The sequence below is a fragment of the Lygodium microphyllum genome, chromosome 2 (genome assembly GCF_053477565.2).
Source record: "Lygodium microphyllum isolate KBCC chromosome 2, Lygodium_microphyllum_v1.1.10, whole genome shotgun sequence".
Lineage (NCBI taxonomy): Eukaryota > Viridiplantae > Streptophyta > Polypodiopsida > Schizaeales > Lygodiaceae > Lygodium > Lygodium microphyllum.
This window is the reverse complement of record NC_141136.1, coordinates 17184787-17203300: the sequence shown is the minus strand read 5'-3', so window position 1 is coordinate 17203300 and position 18514 is coordinate 17184787. Positions and strand designations below refer to the sequence as shown.

At 39.5% G+C, this 18514-nt stretch overlaps 1 protein-coding gene across 1 annotated transcript in view; it reads left to right on the top strand.

Moving 5' to 3' along the window:
* The window catches only part of LOC148039518 (uncharacterized), a 48042-nt gene extending 34743 nt beyond the window's left edge, over positions 1-13299 (top strand). Inside the window, exons 3-6 of the mRNA XM_087690341.1 lie at positions 8154-8299; positions 8455-9332; positions 9411-9962; positions 12686-13299. Coding sequence (XP_087546467.1) covers positions 8154-8299; positions 8455-9332; positions 9411-9962; positions 12686-12760 — 1651 coding nt within the window. The 3' untranslated portion in view covers positions 12761-13299. The remainder of the gene's footprint in view (positions 1-8153; positions 8300-8454; positions 9333-9410; positions 9963-12685) is intronic.
* The last annotated feature ends 5215 nt before the right edge of the window (positions 13300-18514 follow it).

Below are 18514 nucleotides of genomic sequence, written 5' to 3'. Positions count from 1 at the left end.
AGATTATTGATGCATCATGCATCCCATGTATTCTACTGTTGGGCATCCACTAGGAGATTTCAACTCTTCTCTTCCTTACTTTTATGAACTTCCACTACTACAACTTTGGAAGCTTCTTCATAATCTCCCACTTCTTTAGAAAATCCTAGCCAAATTTGCCATTGCCAACAATTTTCCTTACTTTTATTAGGTGCAAGTTTCTTTAGCATTTGTTGTTGACAGTGGGAACAATCCATCATACAAGGCTTGCATCAAGATGGCATTGTGTTTCCTCCATTTGGGAATGAATTTCTTATGAAGACTTGCCTTTCCTATGAATCTATTTTCTTCATTTTCAGCCTTTAGAGTGTTTGTTGATGGCAATTTTCCTTGGATGTGCATGAAAATATGGAGCTCTTGAGAGAACACCAAGAAAATGAGAAAAACAAAAAAAACTATATTGTCACACAAACAAGCATTTTCTCAATCTTCTAATAGCACCACACAAGAAAAATAGAAATAAAGAAAACAACTTCACACAACATCATATAACAATTCTCCCATGGATCTATCTTCAAACAAGCACATAATCTTTTTCATATTCACAAACTACAAAGCAAAGAATATATCCACATGCCAAGATTGAGTGGAAAATAATCTTGTAGTATTACAATGATTGTCTTTAATAGAGCATCTACTGTTCTCTTCGCTCACAGTGTCACAATCTCCCATATATATAATGTATTGCAATGATTATCTTCAATAGAGCATCCATTATTTTGTTCTCTCACAATCTCACAATCTCTCATAGATATAATTTACTACTATCAAATATGACTCTCTCACACACAATCACTCTCTTATACAATGATAAAATATAATGATGATCCATAATCCTCTCTTGGTCATGGAACCACCCTCCAAAGGGTATGTCTGATCTAAAGAGGCACCGAAGCCACTGTAATGTCCTTTCACAATAGACTACTATCACTGTCACTTCAAGTCTTTAACTCTAGTCTTCAACTACAACTTTCTTTGGTAAAACTAGCCAAGAAGAGCTTCTATTGTCTTATTTCCAAAGAAGGAAAATATTCCTAGCCTATTAACCCATCATAACAAAATCAATATAAACATATACAAAAGGCTATAGAAACATATAGGAGCTCATAAAATCTATAGAAGGTAAATTGAAGGCAATAATACCTATATAGTCAATACAAAACCCATATCAACCAATCAAAATCCTTCAAAAGACTCTCAAATCATATTCAAACTTATATATTCATAATCATAAAATCTCAAAAGAAAAGAAAAGCATGGCTCAATATAGACAAATAGAAGGAAGCAAAACCCAAACAATTATCAAATTGAACACATCGTAACATTCTAAACCAACAAACCATAATGAGGTATTAAAAATATTCAATCCATTCAAACCCATCCCAACACTCAACAAAACAATCATAAAAGAGTCAAAACTCTCATAATCATATATGAAATAGGCAATATAGCTCCAAAAAGCAACAAAAAAACAATCATTTCAAGTATGCAATAGGTAAGGAAAAAGTTAGCAATAATAGAAGCAGCTCTCTAATACAATTTTGATGCTATAGTACCAAGATCAAAAGTTCAACATGCTAAATAGGATTTGGTTTGTAAGCAGTGGTTACAGAAACTAGGAAATCAAAGAAATGGTCTTTACACTAACAATTGCTTTATGAGAGCCTTCTACCTCTAGTGTTATACCACATGAACTTGAGGAGAATGCAATATGACATGTAGATTTGCAATGGATGGCTTCTCTCCATAGTCAATGTATAATGATAATTGGGCCCATGGAAACAAAAGAATAGTTTACCTAGAACACTTTGAATAATACCCTAGTGGACAATCCATTTCAAATATGACAGGAGAACGATCCAAACATCTAGATATACTACCATGAATTCCATTTAGAATGACAATGGTGGAAGAGTAGGAGTTTGAGATTTCCAATGAGAAATTCTTGTTAGCATGAGCAAAGACCACTATTCCCAATTCCTTTGATTGTGTCATTCCTCATAATTTCAAGAGAGCACTACCCATCTCCATCAACAAACTCATCTTTGTAGGCACACTTATATCTTCTTTTGCAATGCCTAAATCTCCCATTAGATGAGTAAGCTATAAAGCTTTCTTATAGGCCCCAGTGGCTACAACATACTCTACCTCAATGGTTGATTAAGTCATATATGGCTACAATCAAATGATCCAAGAGACTGCACCACCTGTGAAAGTGAAGAAAAAACCTATAATAGATCTCCTAGAGTCCACACTCCCCACAAAATCAACATCTACATCATTCCTTCTAAAGTATATGCACATAGATCTAGCACCATTCAAGTATCTCATGATACTCTTTACTATCTCCCAATGCTTCTTGCTAGGATTTTCCATATACTTGCTAACCACTCCCATTGCATAGGCCCGGGGGGTCCACTAGGGTTTACCGTATGGTACCACGTGAGTGTAAGGGAGGGGGGTTATTTAAGGGAATGAATGTACATTTTATAAGGTAAGGTCCCATAAATAGGGGGTAGATAAGGGGTATTTTCATATATTTCTTGCACGCAAGTGACGTCTCCTTATTACTACTAGTGAATCCCCCGTGTGCATAGGTAATGTCTAGACGTGTAGCAACCAAGGCATATATCAAGCTATCAACAATTGTAGATACATATAGAACCTTGTTCATTTAGCCTTTTACTTATCTGACTTGCATCTATCCTCTTGGCCAAGTTTCAAATATGGAGGCAATGGAACACTAATAGCCTTCTCCCTCTTCATATTGAAATGCTCGAATACCTTTCCAGTGCATTTCTTTTGAGATAAATAAAGCATTTTTTTGTCTTGATCTCGCATAATGCACATACCAAATAACATTCCTGAAGTCCTTCATGTCAAAGGTTTGTATATGAAACCTTTTCTTTAAAGCATCCACATCCATGGTTGACTTCCTAGCAATCAACATGTTATCCATGTAAAGAATCAAGATTATAAGGCTACCATCCTAGCCTTCCTAGTATATAGGCAATAATCAATCTCACTCCTAGTGTATCCCTGAGACCACGTAAAGGCATTGAACTTATGGTACCATTCCTTGGGAGCCTGTTTCAAACCATATAAAATATTATGCAGCTTATACACCAATTGGTTCTTACCTTCCACAACAAACCCATCAAGTTGCTACATGTAAATATCCTCATGCAAGTCTCCATGAAAAAAGTGGTCTTTACATCCATTTGAACCAACTCCATGTCCTCTCTAACAACCAAGGCAAGAACCATATGAAGGGTGTCTATCTTGACTACTCAGTGAGACTATCTCATCAAAGCCAATCTCTTTCTCCTACTTGAATCCTTTGGCCACCAATCTTACCTTGTACTTAGCTAATGCATTAAATGGAGATACCCCCAACTTGTAGACCCACTTGCATGGAAATGCACATTTACCGTTAAGTAAAAAAACTAGCTCCCAATATGTGCTAGATTCCCCCGAAAATACAAATGGATCCCAGCCAAACATGCCCTCCAATGATATCTTCCATTCTTTCGTGCGACAACCTGAAGAGAGTCTGGAATAGGGTATTCTGGGAAATTCCAATAATGGGGTTGATTGATACACCCGACGGGATTGATGCTAGTGCACGAACAAGTAGCATTCTTTGCCAAAGAATCTCTCTTATTGCATAGCCCTCTTCCAATTCTTATGATTGTTATCTCTAGTCATAACATCTCCATAACAAGAAGGCTCATCACAATCCATGATCATGACATAGTCTTAAAGCAAATCAAGTCCCCAAAAGAACATGCCTTACTTCAACATTTTCTTGGCCATGTCCTAACTACTAAATACCACCTCAAAAAACCTCTGCTACTACCATAATAGATTTGATAAATATTACCTTCTATTTTGAGGATGGTATTGAACCACTTGGCAACCTCCATTGTTTTTGGAGGTTAACCTATGAAGAATGCTAAAACTACCTTTGTGTTGAATGTAGGCACATTTCTACATACCTTGTCTATGTCCAATATCATATGATAAGCCATCACTTCATACTATGTTCCATGAACTCCTTCAAGCACAATTCAAGAATCTCTATTTCGACTTGAGGGTTCACTTTGAGTTGCAAACTATAATGTTTACTCAAAGCCTATATCTGATCCTCTTGTGAGACTTTGGATGGTTTTGGCAATCTTTGCCTATATTAGTTGCTTCCTCATTTGATGACTGACTCTGCTTCCTCTTGTGAATCCATATAGTAGAGCCCATGCTTACCATCAAGATTTGAGTCTCCTCCACCCTTTGACTCATGGAAACATCTCCATTCCCTTCATTCTCCTTGGCTAGCATCAATTTGCCACTTTCCACGCAATCAACTACATGGAAGATGGTGATATGGCATGAGAGTAGGAACATGGGTCATTATTGCCACACACATAAGGTGCTATTTACTTTCTAACCTCTTGCATGCTTCATTGGTAGCTTTTTTTTGACTCTAAAGTTTCACCCAATAATATGAGAGAGAGAGAGAGAGAGAGAGAGAGAGAGAGAGAGAGAGAGAGAGAGAGAGAGAGAGAGAGAGAGAGAGAGAGAGAGAGAGAGAGAGAGAGAGAGAGAGAGAGAGAGAGAGAGAGAGTGTGTGTGTGTGTGTGTGTGTGTGACAACGTCTAACATTTTTTTGGTAATGTGATAATTATATTAAATAATAATGACAAAGATATTCACATCTATGGACAGACACTTGGCCTAAAAAATTAGCCACATTTGCACAACATGTGTTTGTAGGCTACCTTGAACACAAGTGCTTGCTTCCTCAAAGCTCTAAATATTCCTAAGCTATCATTCCTACAAGCCTTTAATACATCGGTTATGTGAATTTTGGGTTCCTTTTTCATCAAGATTCAGCTCCTATTGTTCCACATGTGTTCCATTCCATGGCTACGGCCCAAGCTACATTCCATAGCTTTAGGGGCTCCTTGTCTAGTCCTCCTTTCTTGATCTCCAAAAAGCACACTTCTCATATTTACCATGTCATTCTGACTTGCCTTCTTGAACCAATCTTTAAGTTTCTTCATAGGATTCTAGTGTCTCTACAAGACCAAAATGAGTACTTGACCATCTATGCACAACACAAAACACAAAATTTAGATTCACTCTTGTCACTTTTCCTATCCTATCTTTGATGGGGTAATTTTTTTGCCACTGCCTCCCAAAGTAGGAGGTTTAGTTTGTCGAATTGGTATTGCTTTCCAAACCTTTTTTGTCCTTCTTTTCCATGTGGTTGTACATGTGTACGAATAACTATCCTTCCAAGCATTTTTGACCTTTGAAATGACATCTAGTGAGCCATTTTGAAAGTCTCATTTCTTTTTCATTTTGATAGTCAGCTTGCCCATGTGATTGCCAAGACAATCATGTACCCTTGGGGGTCCGATCTTGGTAGAGGGTGGTAATGTTTGTTTCTTCTTTTATGCCACTTTTCTCACCCATTCCTTCTCGGTTGTCATCTAGACCAAATTTGGTACCTATCTCTTTTGTTGTAGACATCTTAGCCCTAGATTCATCCCAAATGTCACACCACTTGAGCATACCGTTTGCAGTAGGCCAAATTTGGGAGCTATCTCTTTTGATATAGACATCTTAGCCCTAGATTCATCCCAAATGTCACACCACCCAAGCATACCCTTTGTAGTAGGCCAAATTTGGAAGCTCTCTCTTTCGATCAAGATATCTCAGCTTTGGATCCATCCAAAATGTCATGCCACTTGAGGATACCCTTTGCGGCAATCTTTTGGATTGTCTTGGCCTCTTATTATTGATGAGGGGAATGGTTATCTTCAAATGCATGAGGAAGACACCAAATTGAAATTTCTCCTTTCTAGGGTCCTTCTGTACATTTACTAGATTTAGGGTTATCTTCAAATGCATGAGGAAGACACCAAATTGAAATTTCTCCTCTCTAGGGTCGTCCCTTAATCACTCCTTCTGTACATTTACTAGATTTCTTATGGTCTCAGATCATTTAATGCTAATCTTGGCGACCAAGGTTGCTATTTTGTCTTTCCACGCAAGTGCTAACTAGATACCTCTCTTAGTAAGCCAGCTCTGTTGATTATTGACTTGCTTATGACCACCCAAGGTTCATTTGCTTCCAATCACATGAGTAGCTTGAAGGAGATTCTCTTAACTCTATCCTCCAATTTCTCTAATCCCAGTCCTAAACTTCTAGTAGGAGTAGAGACTATGTCCCAAACTATGGCATGCCAATGCTCCCCTATTCCAAAGCTCCACAAAAAGGTTATCAACACCTTTTCTAGCCTCTCCCATTGCCTTTTGGTAAATGGAATGACAACCACTACAAACACGGCTACATACATCAAAATCTTGTTTATGATGATCAAGCAACCACCAAATGAGATGGGTACTTTGGCATAGTACAAGACCTTTTCGTTCCTAGTTTAGTAGCCAATCCATCTTTTGCCTCTCACTATAATTGCAAACCCAATAGGAGCACCTAGGTACCTCAACACCTCCCCCGTCTTTACCACATTGAATCCCAATTGATGGAACTAGTTAGGGAGGTTTTCCAATCCTAGGAAAAGAAATTCAGTTTTGGGTTTGTTGATAAAAGCACCTGAAACCTATGTGTATTGGTCATACAGTTAAAGTAGACTCTCAATATTAGACTTCTCAGATTTGATGATATTCAAATTACTATCAACAAATAGTTGGGTACACATTGCAAGCTCATGTAGATTCCAACCTTGTAATCTAGAGCCTTCAGGGTGGGTCAACTTTGCTATAGCAAACAAAAGTGGTGCCAAAGGACACCCTTATTTGATAGATCTTTGCAAGTTGAATGAATGAGACCGAAAACCATTGGCATACCCCTATGGTGGCATTGGTGAAACCTCTGTGGTGGTGTTGGTGAATAAAGTTCCAACCATCTTGCAAAACTTGACTCCAAAGCCTAGTTTTTCCATCATGGCTAGCAAGAAGTCCCATCTTAGCCTCTCATAGGTGTTATCTAAGTCCATGCTTGCCAATATGAAATTGGCCCCCCCGCAACCAACCCCCTCACTCCCCCAAAAAGAAAAATCTCAATAGCATGTTCTATAACCACCATTAGATTTAAGATAGCATCTTGTATCTCGCAGCCATACATGAGTCCATATTGAGCTTTGCATAATATTTAGGAAAGGACAAACTTCATTCTTAATTCTATGGCCTTAGCGATCATTTTACAGGAGACATTTAGCATTAGTGTCCTCCATTGACCTTGTTTTATCCTTACCACCATTTTTGGCAGTAACTTAATTCTCCCTTGGTTCACATATGTTAGGATTTCTCTTGCCTTCATGCATGCATTTGCAAATGCACAAATAGCCTTCTCACATGCATTCCATATTGCTTCATACATGTTTGTAGATATTCCATCATGCCCAAGGGATTTACCCATCTTCATCTTTTTGACGACATAGTGTAGTTCATCCACTAGAACGGGGCCCAAGGACTGCTGCAGTTTTTTCCCATAATCTAGTTCATGGGTCTTTGTTAGGCACAAGTTACAAGTAGCTAAACCTACAAGCGTTTGTGCTTTGGCTGCCCTCTCTTTCCTTGCATTTTGTTAATGTCTGTTAAATAAATAAAGGAAGGTGAGCCGGCAGTTATGGTGTGCACATTTTTGAATAAAAGTGCCGCTCCTTCACATTCACATTCACATCCCCTCCCTCTCCCCTCTCTCTCTCTCACATTACCCCCCGCCCCATCATCTATCACCACTGTTATCATCATGATCATTCATCGTCTTTACGGTTTCGGAATAGCCAGCCCGCACGTTTGAAAATCGCTTCGAAGCAGAGCAAAAACGCACGCAGAAGAGGAAGAGAGAGAGAGAGAGAGAGAGAAAACCACAGATCACACGCACGATCGATCCTTTCCTTCCAACACCAAACAAGCAAAAATCACCCCCACATTTGGCAGGATTGTCAAGCAAAGCAGCCCTCCCACCCCTCCCAAATCAATCAATAATACTTTTTGCTTGTTGTGGTTGGTGTGTATCCGGGGAGCGAGAGAGATGAGAGATATCCCAGGAGGAGCAGGCAGGCCGTGCCCTTTCTTTCCTGAAGAGGAAAGCCAAGGCGAGAGAAAGAGACGCAGGAGGATAATGGGGACACAGCACATCCCCTTCGCACGCTCCGAGCAATCTTGTGGCAGGCATCAATCCGCGCCCTCGGGCAGTCTCACATCTCTTCATCTTGGCCGTTGATACGAGGTGGGTGCAAGTCCTTGTAGGCTTGTTGTTTCTATTTCGCTCCTCCTTTTGGCTGCTCTGTTGTGAGTGAACCCCTTCATTTTAATTCCAGCATTCAAGGCTATGACATTTTCTGCATTGGGAAAGGATGACTCATCATCATCACCATCCTGCAGCAGCAGCAGCAGAGCAGTGTTCCTTGAGCATACGTAAGAGCGCCAAGAGATGGAAGCAAAGCCAAGGCGTGGTCAGCACCTGCCTGCTTGCCGTTCTCGCACTTGCATTGGCGACTTGTGCTTGGCTTTCTCTCATATTGCCTTCTTGGGAACCCTGTTCCAGCATTGAATCAAGACCAAGCAATCCTCTTGCAATGTTCCCTTGGGAGCCTCCTGAGCCAGACCAACAGCATGGGATGCATTGGTGGCCTTCATTTGGGCAGGCCATCAAGAACTTCCATGACTTGAACCTGAATAACATTGTCTTTGGGATAGCAGGGTCTGCTCAAACCTGGCCTCGACGCAAGGAGTATGTGAAGTTGTGGTGGAGGCCAGGGGAAATGCAGGGTTTTGTTTGGCTGGAAGAAACTGTGAAGCAGGATCCTGATGAGCCGCTGCCTCCAATCATGGTTTCTGAAAACATCACTGGCTTCAGCTATACCAACCCAAGTGGGAACCCATCTGGAATCCGGATAGCACGAATTGTTCAAGAGATGTTCAGATTAAGCTTAACTGACGTGCATTGGTTTGTCATGGGCGATGATGACACTGTGTATTCGCCAAGCAATTTAGTTCGGGTTCTTAGGAAGTACGATCCCAGAGAAATGTACTACATAGGCAATCCTTCAGAGAGTCACTCATCAAATACCTACTTTAGCCATGGGATGGCATTTGGTGGTGGAGGCATAGCCATCAGTTATGCACTTGCAGAGGCTCTCACAACTTTTTTGGATGAGTGCTTGGAACGATATCCTTTTCTCTTTGGAAGTGATGATCGGTTGCATGCCTGCATTACTGAACTTGGAGTGCCACTTACTAAAGAAGTTGGATTTCATCAGGTTGGAGAGCATATTTGTGGAGTTTATATCTGATGTAAGTGATGCTTCATCTAATGCCATATCATTTGTGCTCTACAGTTTGACATACATGGAAATGCGTTTGGTCTGCTGGCTGCACATCCTATTGCACCATTTATCTCTCTGCATCACTTGGATGAGGTTGAACCTGTGTTTCCTGGTTACAGTGCCATGGACAGCATGCGACATTTGACAAAATCCATGCAGATGGAGCCCAGTAGCTTTCTTCAGCACAGCATATGCTATGACCGGAATCTGAAACTTACCATTTCAATATCATTCGGTTTTGTTGTGCAGGTATACCCATATGTACTTCTTCCTAGAGAACTAGAAAAGCCTGAAATCACTTTCAAGGCTTGGAACAAAAAAGTTGGAAGAGGGGAATTTGATTTTGACACTAGGCTGGCTGTGAAGTCAATTTGCAAAAAACCTTTCTTATTCTTTTGGGAGACTGGTTATTCACAAGGTTTGGATGTCATCAATCTTTACAAAGGCCGCTTTACAGTTGATTCTACTAAGCGGTGGTCATTCTGCTTCTCTTATACACTCAAGTTGAAAGATGTGCACAGGATTCAAGTCATAAGCAAGCCCATGAGTGATCAATGGTTCAAGGTGAGATTTGTTAATATTTGAAGCAACAATTTTTTGTTACTGTAAGAACGGAGTATTTTACATTGGTTGAAAATTGAGAAAGTAGCCGAAGAACCCTTGTGCTCTTTGTTGTGCTGTTGGCATGTGGGGTTTCCAATAACAAGATCAGACAAAGGTTCTGTGCATGCTTTGTCAAATGTTTGTGTACAGTGGGTACATCACCCAGGGGAGTTTCTAACAAATAAACTTAATCCTATTCTACTTATGTCTTAGCACCCTGGATGTAACTGCTACATTTGTGAACCTAAGTCTTGTTGAACTATAGTATTGCACACAAGCACAGCAGATAGCTGGGCCATTACAGGCAAGCAAGGGTCAATCCTACTTGTTGACTCTTTGTGCATGAGAAATGCATCATCCTCAGCACCTCTGTTTTTCTCCCTTGACCTTGGCATCACAGACATGGGCCAGTTTCTTTTCTCCAGCAGTCTTACTAAGAGTGCTTCATCAACAAAACTGGGAGGCTTTTCAGCTCATCTAAGTTGTTGCTTTCATATATTTTTGGATTGGATTGGTCTCACAAAACATCAGATCAGACATGCTCTGCTGCCCGTCCATTTTCTCAGGACAGCAGCAGGCTGTTTTCTCCCAGTTTTGTCCTCTCATCAGACTTGCCCTGCTGCATTTTACCCTGAGGGCCACAGGTTTACAGTTTTCGTAGATCATCTTCTTCAGGTTAGGCTCGAATCCCATGTTTTCTGTTTAGCCCAGCTCTCAACAAGAAAGATCATTCTTTCCAATTGCTTATGCAGAGGATTTGGCATCTCCAGCTGGAATCGCCTAGCCATACAAATTGCTTGAATTCCATTGGAGGGTGAGTATGTCTCCACCTGTTGATGTTTTAGGAGGCCACACAGGCGATTTCTCAGGTATTTTTCCTAATTTCCATAGAGTCAACTTTTCTATTTACAGTCCAGAATCAATTTCTCTATCAACACAACCCTTGACCATAAAGCTTTCAACCTTCTATGGTTGAACTCCAACAATTAGACTTTCCAATGCAGTCAATAGTGCAGGTTTCTAGCATTTTAGCATCCCAGAGCTTCATTCCTCGAGGGGGGGGGGGGGGGGGGTGTCCACAGTAGCAGTTGGCTCATAATCATGAGGTTATGTATTTACTGGGTGCAGTGTTTGATTGACATCTATGTCCTCATAGTCTGCTCATATAAGTTTGGGCTCTCAACCACTCAAACACTAGGTCAGTCCTACTTGGTAGGGTCACCAAAGAGGAGGGTCTCAGTGCGATCAAGCTGCATTGTCCATTCGGCTTGTGAGCTATCCTATCTGCACAAAGGAAATAATGCTAGTGCAGTCTTTGCCCACTCTTGTGAAATATTTAGAAAACAAAACATGCGGTGTTTGGGTGTGTGTGCTTTTTCTCAGGGGAAAAAAGTGGGGGAGTCCCCTTTTCTTGAGCTTGTGGACTCTTGAGATTGTCCATTTGTGGGGTCATGAATACTCTGCTTTTCTGGAAGTTTCTAGTTTAACTTCTTCAAATGAAGTCTGGATAGTTGAGGTAAGATATAGTTTCTAGTTTTAATGTCAATTTGGAACAGGATAGTAGTTGTTTATATTCTTTGATACAATAACCAGATATATATCTTCTCCACCCAGCTTTCTAGCCACTGGAGGCAATTTTCCAATACTTGTCAGTTCAATAGTGTCCACCAATCTCAGCTTTGGCAATGTCCCTATACGAGCCACTTCAGCAGCATCCACACCCCAGTCCCCTGCCCTTCAGGTCAATGGGAAGCTTTCAGCTTTTAATTCAGCTTTCCAGAGACGAGGGGTTTCTTGGAGATTCTGATGCATTGTACTTTTATTTAGTCTAACAGTCTGGACTGGTAACAAATTTTCAGAAGATGGACAACAAACAAACTGGACGCTTGCTCTAGACAATGCCTCAACATTCAGATAGAGTTCTTGTTGGAATTCCACTCCAAGCTTGAATTTAAGCAATCCTACTTTCACTTGGGTTAGCAGTAGACACTTCTGCGACTGAATGTGAAGTTAGTAGTGTGAATAGATTAAATTAGCAGGTCCAAGTTCCACCGTAGATGGTTTTACATCTAGTACTCACTTGCACCTCAAGGAGTATTGCAGTGAAGGAGAATGCGTAGTCTTAGTTGGGGGGGAGTAGCATGCTAAATGACGTGCCATTTTTTCCATTTTCTAGGAGACTTCCACATCTATGTACTATATTTAGGATTCTTATAGGCAATTCTATAGCTGGCCTACTATTTTGTAGGTGTGACTTGCATTATTTCATTCAAGCTAACTGGAATATTCAATTCGATTGGACCAAGTCCAAATTTGATGCCAGAACCATCGTAGAGACAAAGTGAAGATATAATTCATATCATATCATTTGGGTTAATGTTGATGTCCTTAATTTTGCATGAAACCAGATGTTGTTTGCCTGCCACTCTGTGTTCGATGTGATGTCATGTTTCAATGGGAGATGTTTGATGTTGCTTATTTGAAATTAGTTGCCTTTTTGATGTTTCTCTCTTTTCTGTATATGCACGTGTGTGCGTGTGTGTGCATGTGTAGAATACATTCATTGATTTAGGGTATTGGTGGAAAGGGACTAGTCTTCTCACTAACGGCTTATTTCTACATTTATAACTTTAGTGCCAGCTGCCATCCAGCACCTAATTGAGTGTGCTGTGTTGGTGGTTCAGGTTCCCAGAAGGCAGTGCTGCAGAGCCACACCGTTTGCCAATCAAGAGGTGAACATAAGTGTGAGCTCTTGCTAGGCTCCTGACATGCTTACGTTTCTCCATGTTGAACACATTGTAACAAGGTGAACAGATCAACACTTGTATGAGTATACCTTGACATGCAAATATGAGAACATGCATTTGAGCAATGCTAACATGCACACCTTAAAGAATTCTCATTTGTACACTAACCAGCTTGTCAACAGAGCTGAATATCTATTTGTAAAGGATGGCCAATTTTGTGAAGGTCCACCTTTAAAGTGAACATTATTCTTTGTCCTTTCCTCTATGAAGGTAAAAGGATGCATGGTAGAAGAAGTATACACAGTTCCATGATATAAGAGTTCATTTAACATGGGAACAACCCATTCTTCATTGGCAGATGTTTTGTGGGTTTGCAATTGCATTCAAATGGAAATGGGTTCCATGGGCATTTCAACCAATGCCTTTTGTTCTAGTAGTTTGGATAGGTTATCTATGCTAGTAAACTCACAAGTATAGGAAAGTGAAGTACTTGAATCAGCATGGTCATTCCCTATCCAAGTTAGATACACTCGTAGTGTCATGAAAAGATTGAGCAAAGGATCACCATAATTAGCATGAAAATCAGGCTGATGCCCACAAATGCCTCATGAACTTAATTTTGGCAAGGATTAAAGAGGGAACTTAGTCATGCTTGTTGCACAAATTAGCCTCCCAAGCTTGAATCCTTGATCTTCAAATGATATAATATATTTGAAATGGAGATAATAGTAGCAAGAGCATTAATCTTGAAAAGAGGTATCCGTCAAGATGGAGAATAATAACAAAAAGAAAAACAAACATAATTGTAATGTAGGTTGTAGAAATTTCCAAATTGCCTATCAAGTTTGAAACATTATCAAAATATGCGTGGATGTTTTGGTCAATCTAGTTCAAAAGTTAGCTAGTTTGCCCTTTTTCATAAATTTGAGGATTCCTTTGGACATGGATAGATTTGTGTCTTTAAGGATTCATTTGTGAATACTCTATTCAAATATCAATACGAACAATCTCACTAAAAGGGGTATTGTTTATGAATCATGAGCTATTTTTCTCATGAATATATGCCATTCAGCTTTCATATCATTTCTCAAGTTGGGCGTGTTTTTGCTTGCAATAACTTAGCGGATATTGCAATGTTTTCATTATTTAGTTTATTTTAATAAACAATGTGTGTATACATTTCAAAAATTGATGGTAAAGATTGCACATTTTTATTATTAGTTTTAATTATGAAGATAATTGTTATTATTAATGAGGTATTATATGCTAGTTTATGAAAGTAAGACTTGGGAAATCTTCCCAAGACAAGCTTATTAAAACTATGCTTGTAGTATCAAACAACAAAAAGAATTAGTTCGTAAATAGTCACTTGGCAGTTAAGTGCACTTGGGTGATGACATTGTCGAGATGGGTGATCTCTTCGGAATATTTTTTGATGAGCTAGTGGGAGTTTCTCACGTGTAGCCAATATTGCCAACAAAGCATGTTGCCAAGTATACCAAGGTTTATGCCTCGATCGCACGCCTTGGAGTGATGCTTGTCTCCGATGGTGTGCGGTGCGTGCTCGAGCATCTATATATTCGTTAATTTTTATTTTCACGCTACAAAAATGGAGCCCTCTTCTTGATGTTATCAATAATGTTAAAAACACTAAAGAAAGTGTGCTCTCTTTGTTATTGATGACGTCACCAAAAAATGTTAAAAAGTAAGCATTTTCTCTTTACTTCTCCTTTCCTCTTTTCCTTGCCCATTATTATATAAATAGGGATAGAGCGTCACGTCAAGAGGTACACACAAACACACAATCTGTGCTAAAATTGCTCTATTATTAATGTGATGAACCTTTGTTGCAAGCAGCCTCTCTTTCTCTCTCTCTCTCTCTCTCTCTCTCTCTCTCTCTCTCTCTCTATACCTATGCAGAAGTGTTGCTCAAATCCATCAAAATTTTCCCATGGCTCCCAAGAGACGTTGAGATGTTGAGTGAGGTCATGCTCGGAGAGCTTCCCAATGCAAGGAAGTAGTCACTGTTGAGGAAACTCAATACGATGCCGAAGCATAAATGAAAGTTAGCCTTGGATCCATTCAACCCAAAGGACCACAACAAGTTGAGGTTGCGGTCATGCTCCGTAATCACGATGGATGGTCGAATGGAGATAACTAGGTTAGTACATTGGAAAAGGATTACGTTAGTTATAACTTAATTAAACTTACAATGCTTTCTTACACTCTGCAGAGTGTGGAAAAACTCACATGTGGGTGCGAGTCTTATGCTTTTGAGGGAGTGGGTGTTTTTGATATTTGATCACTCGAGCACCTGAGAGGGCAAAGGGCCGAGTGATAAGTGCCCTTGTTATGTAGGACAGCTTTGGAGGCTCAAGGAAGCTTAGAGGGGCTCTGAGCCAGTAAATTCCTTGTTGATTGTAGATGGAGTGCGATCATATACAGCCCAATCCCGAGGGATTGGAAGGTCCTATCCTAGGTTGGATAGTGTCTTTCTGTGGAAAGATAGTTTTGCACCACTCTGTGGAGTGATGGTGAAATAAAGTATATGATTTTTGAATTGTTTATTATGTGCTAAATTGAGTTTAATGAACCTAGTTTAATGGAGTAATAAAAGGAAGCTGATTTTATATGTCCAAATAGCTTGGTAGTGTGCTTTGCTAATTAGAAAACTAAGCAAACCCAATTAGAAAAGTGGGAGGCTTCAATCCTGACGGTCGAACGCTTATGGTTGGGTGGACTCGATAAGTCGGGTAACTTTCCAACACTAGATAGGGCTGATTAAATTGTGACCCTCTCAATACTGCTAGTATTAGTTTACTAGGTTTAACATTGCTTTAGGGGGCTGGAGTTGGAGATTTTACCTTATGGGTAGGGGGATCGAGTTACACTCTCCCTCGTCTCTCACTCTCTTTGAACCAGTGCGGTGTTACCCTCACTCCTGCCTTTGATTGATTACAAAGTGGTCTTTCTTAGGTGGGTGTTAGATTGCTGTTAGGGGTGACTTGTCCATGCTTCCCTTGTGAAGTAGAATTGAGATTCCCATGTTTAACTAAGTCCAAGGTTTTCCATGGGGAGACGGGATGGTGATGTGCATGGATATGAATTTCAATCGGCTACTAAGAGGACTCCTCCGGGTCTATTAGAGGAGGCACCTCATAGATATGATGGATTAAGAATTGGGTTATCTTATGAACCTTTGGCCAAACATGTAGGGGCTTTTGGGAATTGGAGGGGTAATATTGGGGTTACAACCACATATGAGTATTTTGATAGTTTTTACATCTTGACATTTCAATAAAAATCTTGATTATTTACAATGGAAGGGCCATATCGGAGTCAAATAACTTGTAGATTGAAATTGATAGTGATATTGGGTTTAGGTTGAATATCTAGCATCCCAAAAGTTTACAATGTACATTCGTAGAATCAATGTGACACTAGGTTGTAAAAAAGAGGTGGGAGGTGATCTAGATATAGTCAATGTAGTTGTAGACATGTGCTTGTTTGAGCAAACTAGTATGTCATGTCAACCTACAATGCCAAATGTTTGGATACCTCTAGACCAAGTGTAGAGAATCTCTACTTGAAGAGCTCATATAAGTTTGTGAATAAAATTCATTGTTTAGAAAAGGGCCTTAGACATGATGAGTGGTGTGCAAACATCTTCTCTATCTCACATTGCACTACTGACTCGGTCTTGATCATTTGTGAGATTAATAGCGGTGGGTTATATCCAATCACGGGGCTTTGACAAACTCTAGTCTTTCAAGACTTATCTTTCTTAATGGTTTTAAGCTATCTCCAACATAGTTGGATTGTACTCTAGCTTTGAATTGACTATGCAATCCCTATGCATGAAATAGAGCAAAGAAAGCTCAAAGTTTGTAGTAGACACACCAATTTGAACTTTCATTGCAATCTACCCAACAAGAGGGCTTGATGGTCCCACCATTCCAGATATGCAACCTCACATTAGGTTTAGTTTATTGAAAATGGGCATCTTAAGAAATGCCAACTTAGCTTAGAGAGAATCTTTCCTTTTATTTAACAATGAAAAGCACTTGTGCATGATGTAGAGAGCAAAAAAATAGCTTTATGGGTTGATGGAAAGCTTTATCCCGTAGACCCTTTGAAAAAGTCCACACCTCCATTCAAGGATGTGACATCTTTGCGTAACTTTATTGGTGATGAGTGTAATAGGTTTCTAGGATACACACATTATCTTGACGTGGATGGATTGATCCTATGATTAGAGAAGGATTTGCTTGAGAAAGAGAATATGTATTTAAAGCACACCATGAATCAATATTTGAAGAAGTTAAAAAAGTGGTAAAGAGAGCATTTTGTAATTATAAAAACTAAAAGAGGCATTGTGACTAAAGCGAATGCCATTAGGTCTTTGTAAAAGAGAAAAGAAGTTATGGAAAATTGTGGTATGCCTTGCTTTAAGCCATAAAGACTCATATTTAGCTTGTAGACAAGCTTTTCTTTGCCCTTTATCACAAAGCCCTTTGTTGCATATAGATCTCATCATGATGGTCACCATGTAAGAATGCTATCTTTACATCCGACATCATAAGGTCCATGTCTTCTTTAACCACTAAGGCAAGCACAAATCCAACCGTGCTCTTGCTTGAAGCCTTTTGGCTACCAAATGTGTTTGTGTACTTTGGCTTAGTGTTATAAATCCACTTACATATCAAAGCATTCTTGCCCTAATGAATCAATTCCCAATTTTGATTCTTCATGAGAAAGTGTAATTTTGATTGCGTAGCTATCTTCCACTTAAGCCTTTCATCATGATTCATGGCCTCTTTGTAATATGATGGCTCCTGACAATCTACAAGCATCACATAATCAACCCCAAGTTGAAATCTCTCAAGGGGGATAAGAGAAACAAGTAGATCTTCATAACCCAATGGGTTGACTTTGAGTGGGAATTTTAGCCTCCACCTTTTCTTTGTGAGACACCAAAGGGCTCTTAACCTATTGCTCAATAAATTTATTAGCTTCTTGCTCACTAGCAAAAACACCACTTGAGCCCTCTATCTACACACTTGGTGCACTAGCATTTGTCCCTTGTTGTAGTATAACAAGTGGAAATGTATCTTGAAAAGTAACTCTTCTTATTTCCACTTCCTTGAGGGGTTGTTTGGTATCTTTTTCTCATGAAACATCACATTGTAACTACGTATGATCTTCCTAGCTTCTGGATGCCAAAGGCAGTAATCCATTTTTCCACTTTGTCCATAGACTCCAAAGATGCATTTTCATGATTGTCTCAACTTATTGCACTTCTCTTTTGACATATGCACACAAGTTGCTCAACCAAATACTCTTACATGATTATATGAAGGCTTGTTGCTTGTTTAAGCCTCATCAAGAATGCCACAATCTAATGTAGTACTTCGTGATTTGTTTATCAAATGTATAAACATCACCATAGCTTTAGTCCAAAAACCTTGAGTAAGACATTTGAAAGTATAATTAGGATTTTTTGATTAATGATATTGTTTATGCATTTTGCCACATCATTTTGTATAGGATTACTAGGTGCAATGATCTCCCTCTTAATGTCACGTGTTTCACAAAAACTTTTAAATTTATGAGAGACAAACTATCCACCATTATCAGTCACAAGACACTTTAAACTCTTTCCAAATTGATTTTGTGCAAATGCCAAAATTTTTTGGAAGCACGAAAATGCATAATCTTTCCTAGCCATAGGAAAAGTCCACACTTTCCTAGTGGCATCATCAATAA